Source organism: Melospiza melodia, chromosome 1 (genome assembly GCF_035770615.1).
Source record: "Melospiza melodia melodia isolate bMelMel2 chromosome 1, bMelMel2.pri, whole genome shotgun sequence".
NCBI lineage: Eukaryota > Metazoa > Chordata > Aves > Passeriformes > Passerellidae > Melospiza > Melospiza melodia.
In genome coordinates, this window is record NC_086194.1 from 100,020,471 (window position 1) to 100,032,547 (window position 12,077).

The 12,077-nt window shown below is 40.3% G+C and overlaps 1 protein-coding gene across 2 annotated transcripts in view; it reads right to left on the bottom strand.

Annotated features, from left to right (window-relative positions):
- TRIO (trio Rho guanine nucleotide exchange factor) overlaps positions 1 to 12,077 on the bottom strand; it is a 245,030-nt gene that overhangs the window by 168,607 nt on the left and 64,346 nt on the right. For both annotated transcript variants that reach the window (XM_063162709.1, XM_063162720.1), the window contains exons 2-3: positions 8,605 to 8,679; positions 1,897 to 2,011 (exon numbers count right to left, since the gene is read on the bottom strand). In XM_063162709.1, the coding sequence (XP_063018779.1) occupies positions 1,897 to 2,011; positions 8,605 to 8,679 (190 nt within the window). The remainder of the gene's footprint in view (positions 1 to 1,896; positions 2,012 to 8,604; positions 8,680 to 12,077) is intronic.

Here is a 12,077-nt window from a genome sequence, read left to right on the forward strand (position 1 = left end):
CCCTATCCTACCAAACTGAGGATTGCACAGGGAGTGCTTACCACTAATTCACAAGGCATGTATCTACTGGGGTGTCCAAAGTGGTCCCTCATCGTGTGACACAGTGTGGCTGTGTGCTCCACCATGGAGCCACATCACCTCACACAAGCTCAATGTCTTTTGGCCAAGGATCACAAGATTTGTTCTAGGGAGTCAAGGTCATGTGTTGGTAAGCATGAACTACACTAAAATATCTGTCCACCACTCTGTGGTGATGACATAAGTTCAGCCACATTTTTAAATCAGATAAACTGTAAAATGAGTAAAATTGTGAGATTGAGTCAACTTAAGTTTTTAGATCTCTTGCCAAACAACTGATACCTGTGATTCTTCAGTTACATCAAGTAACAGTACTGCAGCAAATAACAGACAACCCAAATCTTCGGGGATATTTGTATCAATTGGGACTTGTAATTAGCTAGAGTTGCATAATCAGTCTCTTAAACGTGACTTGTATGAAAACAAATCTTACTTTTGATAAAGCTCTCTTTATTCTCAAAAGTTTGCAATGCTTAAAGAGTAAAAAACATGCACTTTCTTTTAATTTTAGGTCTATTGATCTAAGCTAACATACACCTTTCACCAGAGGAAGACTGTTTCTTGCCCTGATTATCTACAAAAAAATTCTTGGACACATTTTAATACATATTTGTCTATTAACTTATCTAGCAACTTGAAGCTGTAGATGGCTAGAATACATCTAGATGATGTAGGATGATTTGCACAACCATTCAAATCTTAGAGTAAAAATTTCAAGCCTTCTTCCTGTTCTCCTTCCTCTAAGTCTCCTGAGTCTCCCAGTTAACTTCACAAAAAGGAGGCCATGTAATCTCTCAGACAGATGCCCTGAAGTTACTTTATGGAATCACCTTTCTCAGTCAAAAACTGATATTTGATTATATCAAGTGCAAAGACTCTCAGTAAATTAGCACATTACACAAACATGGACAATACTGCACTCAGGGATGTCGTCCAAGGAATTTTTTTCAATTGTAATGAAAACTGCTGCTTGTGGTCAGAGACAAACAGAATCAAGCACAGTCAGCATTGCTCCAGCCCAAAACAAATGCTGAAAGGTTTCAAGATGGACCTAAATTCAGAGTCTTAGGATCATTTTTGTTCCCATCTTGATTACTACAGAAAGTGAAGTTCTGTATGAAGGAACTTTTTTTAGATACATACAAAATACGTAACTTTTGCTTAAAGTATCTCATATATATACAACTACATATATATATATATGTATATATATGGCAGTGTATATATGCACACACACAATAGCACTGGATTTGACTTCTGCCAATTTATTTAAACAGCTCAATTTATAGGCTGAATTGCTGATAATGCAATGATATCAGTACTTTCACAGATGACTCCACAGGTTTATCTGAGACCTTTACAAGCAATTTCTCATACCTTTCTTCTCAATATTTCTGTGCTGTATCAGAACACTATGACTTATCTAACACAAATAACAGTTCAGAGTCCTGTGCTGCCTGCACTCCACACAAGGCATATGGTGAAGGATGACCAGCATGCTTGTAATTATTGATGTACTGAAAGCCTTAGAGTTGTATTTGCAGTCTTCAACACAGCGACACCAATGTGGCGTGGCAGTGCCATTTCTGAACACAGACTACTTTTAGCTAAAGCACACCAGCCCTTCTGCCAGCTGCCTTCCTTTTACAAGGCAGAGTAATTATTTCTTTTCCAGAAAGCCATTTGAAAATAGCAAATGACAAAACTTGGTATTGATTTGCTCATGTTATTAACTCAGTCTGCTAGCTTGTGGGAGTACTGCAGCATAATCCATTTATTTTGTTATACAGCCTTAGAGGTTAACAGGTGATTGCTTACCTAGGAATACAGGCTAGATACGAAATTAGTCTTCTAAGGTCTTCTTGCCGTATTCTGTCGTGATTACTGCGAGCTGGAAATGTTAGAATGGGACCTCCACGCTTATCTCTGCCACCTAAAAAATTAAAAATGTTAGAAGACCCCACAGCATAACATAAAATTCTTTTTTGCAGAACTAGTCCTCAGTATCTACTTTTTAAAAAAGTGATTTCAACTTAAATGCCAACATTGCCATTTTGAGACCAACTTAAGACAATTTTGGGAGTATTGATCAGCATATTGCCACAATTCCTACAGTGAGAAAGCAAATGCCAAAAAAACTGAAACTAAGAATAACCAGAGCATTACACTTAGACATTACAGTCACCTTCAAGTTTAACTGGTAGTGCGACATCTCCAGCAATGGCACTCTGTTATGTATTTAAATTTTGACTCAGCAATTGTACAGATTTAATTTAAATATAGAATTATGCTGCTTTGTAGGCAAGTATTTAGATGATATGGCAGCAGAGAGCACAGCTGTGGGAGGTGTGCCCAGGTAGAGGAGCTACTCTGCACAGTGACAGAGCTCAGGGAGGAGGTGAGTAGGCTGAAGACAGATGGATCATTGTCATGGGAGACTCCCTTCTGAAGGGAACTAAGGCCCAGTGTGCCAACTTCCTCAGGAAGCCTGCTGCCTCCCTGCACCCAAGGTTAAAGATGTGATCAGAAAGCTTCCTACCCTGGTACGGCCCTTGGGAAAACCCATTATTGTTATTATTAACCCCATACTTCAGGGAAAAAGCAAGAAATTGCAATGAGAAGCCCAAGGACAATCAAGAGAGATGTGATTGAAGTCTCTCCCTGAAAGCCTTGGGATGACTGATTGGAGGAGCAGGAGTGCTTTCTCTGTGCTTCTTGTTGCAGGGAATGATAAGGGAAGAAATGGGAAGAGCCATCAGATCAATACCTGGCTCTGAGCCTGGTGTCACTGGGACATTTTTGGGTTTTCTGATCCTGGGTTGGTTTCATGATACTGAGCCTGCTGGTGACAGACAAGGTACACCCACCTCAAACAAGGAAAAGGATTTTTGCACAGGAACTACCAGGGCTCACTGAAAGAGCTTTAGACTAGACGTGATAAAGCCATGCTCACTAGAGATCAGCATGGAGGCAGAACACCAGTGTCTGAGGAATGGTGAACTAGCAAGGTCTTTCAGTCTGCCATCTCACAGGAGGTAGGAACAAAGATCCATGCAGCAGCCAAAATGTAAGAGATACTGATGTGTCAGAAAGCATGGAAGCACCTGAGAATGGTCATGTAGGAATCAGGGCTTCTGCCCTGAAAAAGTTGACAGAATTAATAGCCCAACTGAAGTTCATCTACACCAATGAACATGGCTTGGGCAACAAAGAGGAGGAGCTGGAAGCCTTTAGGCAGCAGGAAAACTGTGACATAGCTGTCATCGTGGAAAGATGGTGGGATGATTTGCACAACTAGGGTACTGCAATGGATGGCTGTAAACCCTTCAGAAGAGATGGGCAAGGAAGGAGAGCTGGCAATGTAGCCCTGAACATTAGGAGTGTTATGATTGTCTAGAGCTTAATGACGGTGACAAGACTGTTTGGGTAAGAATAAAGGGGAAGTTTGCAGGTGGTGCCAGGTTGGGCATGAGTGGATTGATGGGCCAAGCTCAGTAGTATGAGGTTGAACAAGGCCAAGTGCTGGGACCTGCACTTGGATCACAACAACCCAAGGCAGTGATACAGGCTTGGGGAACAGAGTTTGGAAATCTGCCTAGTGGAAAAGGACCTGGAGGTGCTGACTGACAGCACCTGAACAGCAAACAGAAGTGTGGCCAGGTGGCCAAGAAGGCCAATGGCCTCCTGGGCTGTATCAGCAATAGTGTGGCCAGCAGAACCAGGGCAGTGTTTGTCCCCCTGTACTTGGCATTGGCGAGGGCACACCTCAAATCCTGTGTTCACTGGTGGCCCAGTTAGTACAAGGAGGACATTGAGGTGTGGAGTGTGTCCAGGGACGGGAAGCAGAGCTGGTGAAGGGTTTGGAAAACAAGGCTTATGAGGAGCCTCTGAGGGAGCTGGGATTGTTCAGCCTGGAGAAAAGGAGGCTCAGGGGAGACCTTATTGCTCTCTGCAATTCCCTGAAAGGATGCAGCAGTGGGGTGAGTGCCGGTCTCCTCTACAAGATAACAAGTGACAAGATGAGAGGAAACGACTTCAAGTTGCGCCAGGAATTGTTTAAATATCAGGAAAAATTTCTTCACCAAAAGAGCTGTCAAGCATTAGACAACTGATTGCCTGGGGAAGTGGCTGAGTTGTGACTCCTGGCAGCATTTAAAAGCCGTGTAGATGCAGCACTTGGGGACATGGTTAGTGGTGGAGTTGGCAGTGCCAGGTAAAAGGGCGGAATCAAAGACCTTTGAGACCTTTTAAAGGTCTTTTCCAACTTAAATGATCTTCTAATTCAATGATTAAATTAATTACTAGGAGAATTTACATGTATAATACTTCACACTCAATATGAAGATTGAGTGGATGGAAACTATTTAAGCATTTCATTTGTATTTTTATCCTGTTCTGATTTTCAGATTCCCAATTGTCAGTTTATAGTTTTTAATTTTGTTAGCAACACAGGAAATTCTGAATCCACTTAATATATAAGGCAAAAAATCTGACGTAAATGGTTCCACTTAAATGCATTCATCTCAGCCATAAAAATACACAGACTTGCTGCAGTCAAATAGTAAAATATAATTTTATACCCAACCCCTTGCTAGTGACAACAAAATGTTACTATTGCTAAACACCAAATTCAAGCCCAGTAGGATGTCTTTATCAACACATCTATAATAGCACAGACAGATTCTTGCAAGCTAAATTTCACATGAATGTTTTCAGCCACAGATGTGTGGACTGTTTTCTCCTGTCCCATGGAAACGCAGAAAAACACTGTCTTCAGCCCAGAATTTCTCATTTCAAATCAGCTTCTCATTGTAATTCCATGTTGCTAAACGCAGTTTTTCAAAAATCACTTAGAAAGAAAGGCCGAGAGAGGATAAAAATAAATATAAAAACAATAAGTGATACCAGTTACTCAAAAATTCATCACTATTCCTCTCCAACACAGTTAGCATGTGTTTGCCAAAGACACCAAAGTCTCTGGAGATTGTCTACACTGGACATGCTCCCTGTCAGACACTAAATGAAACTCACAAGAGGCAAAAGCATCTTTGAATTTCCATCAAGCTACAATGCCAGAAAGTGAAATTTAAAAGGAAATTCATATCTTTATCTTCCATGACCTTCTTAAGTGAGACATAAGATGAAAAACGGAATTGTTTCATTCTAATGGAGAAAGGCAAGTCTTGACCAGCCTGACTCACTTGCCAAGCAGAGAGCTTTGAGGATTTTTACATAGCAAAAGAAGGGAAAAAAACCAAGACAGCAGCTGTAAGAGAAAGGAATAATAAATGACAAGACAGAGCCCAACAGCCAAGGCCCTGCTGAGCTCCAGAGCCATCACTGGACTCCAACACCACCAAGAGTAGTTGATAGTCTGCTACAGCCCTTAATGCTCTCTCTCCTCATTGCACCACAGGCCACTACCTTTAGATCTACCATTTCAACTGGTAAGTGCTACCAACTCCAGCCTCCCAGAAAAAGTAACTCAATTGCTTAGAGTGGGTATTCTTTAAAAAGCAACAGCTAGCAGGTGAAAGCGTAAGCTGAATTGTCTTTAACACTCTCTGAGCTTTTTAAGCAAATGCTTTGTTACATGTAGTCACCTCAGACCAGTCCTCCGGGCCTTTCCCACACTGCAACTCCTGTATCATGCAGTTTTTCAATACAGCACTTTTATATCATTCTGGATGCCACTTCAGTTGGCTCAGCTCCATGTATGTTACAGAAGAAGACCATTTCTTAAAATGGAGGTTAAATTTCTGATAAATGATACCCTGAAACTTTTGTACGTCAGAGACAAACTTTGTTTGTCTCCAGCCTAGATGAGCAATAAATTAATACAGCCTTGATGTCAGATGAAAAGAACTTGAGTATCCAGTCTTAAAACAGGTGGCAAAATTGCAAATAATAATATTTTTGAAAGTCCCTAAGACTTGGGGTTTTTTCATCAGCTCTAATGACAGCTTTCTTAGGCCTCTTACAATAACTAACTCATTTCCTTTGTTCCTGATGCTCCTGTGTCATACACAAACGGGAAAGTTAAAAGCAACAATGCATGAGGCATCAGTGGGAATTTCCTGTCTTGCAATAGTTGTTATCCAACTCAACCTCCTATTAATGTTTAACAAAAACATACTACACTACTACTGCTTTCATCAATAACACTTCCATTTTAATCCATTTCCTTTGATATACTGCCCCACCCCACTATTGAGATATTCTGTCTATGCCAAAGTGTGTCACAAACATCTATCCGATAACTCACGTGAGTCATCCAACACGCATCATTTCTGTCTAGTGCACATCACCAACAGCAGTATTCTCAATGGCCTCCAAATGGCACTAAAACCCAACAGGCTGAGTAGTGCAGCTTTTTTAAGAAATGCCTTTTAACCTAGTTATAAAGTATTCCAGTAAAAAAAGCTAAACAGTTGGCTTTCATGGCACGACAAGTTACCAAGGGCTATGTCCTTACATGAAACCAAGATAACTTCACCTTGTAAGAAAATGCTCTCCTTGCTAAGGTATGTGTAGAGATATGAATTAGAGTATTTGTACTTTGACAAGTTTCAGTTTAAACTTAACACAAAAAATGCATCCAAGACTCTATTTGGACTTCATAGAAAAACCTAGAGATGTAACTGTTTCAGGTGGTAAGACATCCAATACTCAAGCAGTTGACTTCTCAGTTAGGTGAAAATCTGTTCAGTAAACCAATGAATGAAACCAAATGAACAAATATCTTTGTGTTCCCAGGTATAAAGCTTGACAGTTCCAGCTGCACAGTGGTTAGGTCCTAGTGGTTGTGGTATTTTTGGGGGAAGGGAGAGAACACACTGAAGAGTATTGTTGCAGGTTGTTGTACTTCAGGGTTTCTTAACTCATTTGCACTACTAACGTATCTCATTCCATTTGAGTTTCACTTGCAATGGAAATGTCAAACTATGGATTCTGGCAGACCAGTTCTAGCCAGTCTTGTTGCCCACAGCTGTTTGCTCCATTCTTCCATTAGGAGTTGCTACCTTCACACAGGCAAGCTGGCAACCATTTATTTCTGCCAACACCTCCTCTATTCTGGTTCACAATTTATCATCTCTCCTTAAATTTATGTTCATGTTTCATTTGGCCCATTTCACTTTCATTGAATTAATGCCTTTCAGAATGCCATCTGCTTACAAATAAACATTAGAAAAACCCATCATTTTTCAGATCCCTTTTAAGAGGTCTAAACTAAGTACCAGACAACTTAAAAATTCAGAGGTTTTGAAGTGAAAACTGACTTCATTTTTGTTCAATGACGTAAGACAAGGTCCAAAAAGTAATGAGGGATTGAAAACTTGTGCTTAATTCCCTTTTCTCCTCTTCTTTCCTACTCAAAATAAGAGTTCTAAGCAAGTCTTCACCAGCACTACAATTCCCAAGTTACTATGCTACCATGAAAACTGGTCTTGCTCATTACAATTGCCAGGAACTGTTAAGAAAAAAATACCACCAAAAAAACCCCCAAAAAATAAGAAAACAAACAAACAAAAACCTTCACCCACACACCTTTTTGCTTTGTACCTCTACTTTACTCGGCAGAGTGGACAGATAAAGTAATATCATATAGTATACAGCATATAGTATACAGTACTATATGCTGTACTTGCAGGTGTCAGCATCCATGCACAGCGAATCTCTTAAAGAGTACAACTGCAGGAATAATTTTATGTGTTTCAATATTTAAGACAAAAGCTTTACTTCTGTCATTCTTGAAAAATTATCCAAAAAACCACTTGCAAATATGAGACTCTCTCTAAATCATTTGACACTAAGATTATGGCTGAGAGAATGATGTTGTTTAATCCCAACAGAAAGTCATACTAAAATGCAGTTTACAAAAATAAGCACCTCAGCCCATCATTCCACCAAGTAAAGTTACTTATAAAGTTATAGACTATGTTATGATACTAATTCATATAAATCCCACTTTTCAATCCTTCTGCTATTCCTGGTTCAGTAACCAACCAATTCAATGTGCATGCTGGAATTTCCTAAATTTACAAGTCACTAATTTGTATTACAATTACAATTCCTAAGTCAGTTCACAAAGAAAATACCAAGTGTGCTTCAAAAGACAGGCAACTGTAATTCACTTCTGCAACAGATATTTCTCCAGAATATGCTGCAGATGGGTCAATAACAAAGGCATGTCTATAAAATTCCCCATCAGAAGAACTGGAAGTAAGAAAAGGAATATGACATTGGTACAGCAGGTTCTAAGTTGCTGTAAATAATGATGAGTGGCTAGAGGGAATGCAGGACTTAACAAGACCAAGACAAAAACTAACAATGTTCCACATTCAAGAAAACGAATACCTCCTTTATTGTGCCTTTCAAAATGTTAATGTTATGCTTAGGATATCCAACAGGAATCAGTGCTGCCACAGCATTCCATGAATTTTGTAATGACATTTAAGCTATTTAAAATATCATTTTACATGCTACTAACACAGCTGGGCATTTTACAAGAGAAAATAACTGTACCTGAAAGGTATGCAACTTTTTCCTTTAAAATTGGCAATACTTCCATAGCCTTCATTTCATCATTTTTGCGAAACCCTGAAAAAAGAAGAGAAGATGATTAGTCAAAACACAGACAAGCCCAACTTCTACATTTAATAAATGCACTGAAAAAATTTGAATACATTCTGAATGTTATGATTACAGGAATTAAGATAACCTTACAATAAAAGTCTGTCAAAAAACAAACCAAACTTTAAAGATATATTAATGGACAAATCATCACTTTGACCAGCTTAACACAAATAGCATGGCCTGTTAGCAAGCCTCAGTAGAAAACAAGATTCCAGAATTAGCCTTTTTATCAATTAATAAAAACTATCGTATGGATCCCGTGGCTTTTACGCATTGCAAATCCCACTTTCTTTTTCTTTTTTTTTTTTTTCCCCAGCAGGGATGAAGAGTATCAAGCTATAAGAAATAGGTATGCTTAGAACAATTACCATTAAAAAAACCCAAATCCCAAACCAAAAACCCCACCCAAAATCCCACAACAACAAAGACAAACAAACAAAAACACCCAAACAAAAAACCCCATCAAAAAACTCCAACCCACTCAAAAAACACAAAAAGACCCATCAAAAATCCCCAACACTATTTACACACAATGTTTCTTAAATCACTTCTGTAAGCAGATTTTTTTTTTTTTTCTGCTGCCTGACAGGAGCAGCATTTTGCAACTGAGAGGACATTTTAACATACTAACTCTGTACACACATGGAGTATGATACAGTGCCCAAGGTGAGTGATTACAGTCAATGTTGCAAAGCAGCACATCACCAGCTTGTCCCGCCCTCTCTGCTGCCTATTTCTACTGTTCTAATGCTGTGGCCAAATTCTGAAGTTCTTCCTTCTTTGACAAGGAAGATTTAGGAAGCATTTTCTTCCTTTATATTTCATCTATACAATACAGAATTGGTCATATTTAGGCTGATTTTGCTCATCTTACAAGAAGAACTGGGTGACACATCTTCACCTAACTTCTCTGTCCAACCCTTCCTGGTCTGTTTGGATTCATGTGTTGTTTAAAATAATCCTATACCCAAAGAAAGTACCTCTGCTGGGGTAAGTGGGAAGGTCATTGCTTCTCTATAACTACTGAAGCACAAAAGTGCTGTTAAGACTCTTCCTCCTCAAAAATATCCAAATGCTTCATATCCTTTGGTCTCAGGTTCTGAGCTTAAATGAAAAAGCTGTGCATTTCTAAACTAAAACTTGAAGGTATCAAACCAGTGTCATCAAGTAATATAAGACCTATACTTTAGGGCATCTCATATGTAAATTACATCAGAGGTTTTCTACTCCAGAGAGCAGTATTGAGACTTCTGTGCCACTACAGTATCTAGCTGTGGGCACTACCCTTCGCAACAGACCCAAGCACAACACCCAAGGGACAAAGATGGTCAGGTGTTTGCATGTCATCATCTGCGCATCTGTTTTGCATGAAGAACTGCAGGAACATGTGGTGGCAGTCCTCAGAACACATAAAGCCTACTGATGACAAAAGCCTACAGAATTTAAAAGCTTAGAATTACAGCAAGAGGTTTACTAGATGGCAGGAAATTTTGTAAAGGAAAGAACTGTGAACCGCTCAAGGGATTCCTGTGGAAGACTATGGCCTACCCATGACTGGGGATTTTTAAAACATGTGTTCAGACAAATGTCAGCAATGGGTCCCTCAAGTTCACCATAACTGAAGTGTTCAACCAGGGCATTGTCTCAGCCCTCACAGAATGCAAACTAAAGAAAACAAAACAAAACAACTTCCAGCCAGATGGAAGTTCCCTGGCTAGTTCTTTGTTTTTTCCATGGACACCACAGACCAAAAACAATCCCAAAATTCAGTACACTTTCTCAGAAAGGCCAAACCAGGAAAACTGGTTCCTTGGGTAACCACGTAGCATGGAGGGTTTCTACATGATGGACAGTATTTTGCAATTACACAGCAACTCCAGACTGGCAAAGCAGAGCAGGGTTTGCTTTCATGTTTGCACCTAGGCTCTCAAGATTCTAAGACACAGCAAAAGGAACCTCATGCATGATTACTCCTCCAGAGAACTGGCTATGGCCATCAGCCTTTTAGTGAAACTGCCTACAGTTTTGTTCCTACTACATTTCTGTTTGTTATGGACTAAAACTCTAAATAGCTTTAAGAAAAATAAATCTGAGCTTAAATAAATCACCTAAAAAGGCAGCAAATGCCCTTTTCCACCTTGAAATATTTGGGCTTCAGTTGACTGCTAAGGCATACAGGCACACTTCCAGAGTTAATATTTTTTTTATGTGCTTTGAGCTACCCACCATAAGCTTAATGCCAATTTAGCATGCTCAGCTTTCATATCAACCATGGCAATTCTTTTTCTTTACAGTAAATTCGGAGGTAGAAAACACTTTCTCCTCACCTAAAAAGCATGCAGAAACTAGTGCCGTACTTTGCTGTCTCTCTTAGCTCAAAATTACTCAAGACACCGATGTTACCGCAATTGCTTGCTCAGATTTCTAAGCCCTTAAACTCCTTCACCTCGGATGATGATGCGCAGTAGCTGCACGTTTTACTTTGCCTGTGGCATGTAAGAAGCGAGAAACATTTAGCTAACATTTCTCTGACTATTAAGGGGCCGCTCAAGGTAAACACCCCAGCAAATACGTTAGTGCTTGGCTCATGTTCTGCATCTGCATATCCTTAAGGCTGACTGCCTTGGATTATCATATTCCTGCTGCTCTAAACAGTCTATTTTTATTCCAGTTCTGCAGTGTTAAAGCTTAACTGAAAAGACTGTAGGGATTACAACAGATGAAAGAATGCTGGGGAGCAAAGAGGGTGAATACGGCAGGAAAGTATCGGTTTTATCTCCAACGAAGCAAAAAATAAAACAAAAACCAGCAATATAAGCAGGTCTTAAGGGCTTGGGGTGGGTCTTCCCTCCCCCTTCTGAAAGCCTCTTCTCCACAAAACATTCGTGGATGTGAGGATTTGAGGATTTAATTAAAAAAAAAATTAAAAGGCATTTACCACACTCAAATGAAATGCCATAAATATCTGCACCAATCTCTCCCTCCACAGCTCAGCATCCTCCGCGCCAGCCGGCTGCATCACATGTTCCGGGGGGTGATGTCATCCCTGCCGGGCCGCCGGCTGCAGCTCCCGCCGCAGTGCCCGCACCTCCCGCCCCGCCACGCACCGCACCGCCGGCCGCCGCGGCCATGCCCCCGATCCCCACGGCAATCTCCATCCCCCCAGCCCCACCGCGGCCATCTCCCCGACCCCCATGGCGGCAGGTATCGTTCCCACGGCACACGCTTCTGCTTTGGAAGCACAACAGGCACCAATGGTATTTAGGCTCATCCGCCCAAAATAAGGCGCTCTGATTTTAAAAGTGTTGCTTTCAATATTAAGTCCTACATCTTTTAAAGACTGTTTCAGTCTTAAACTGGAA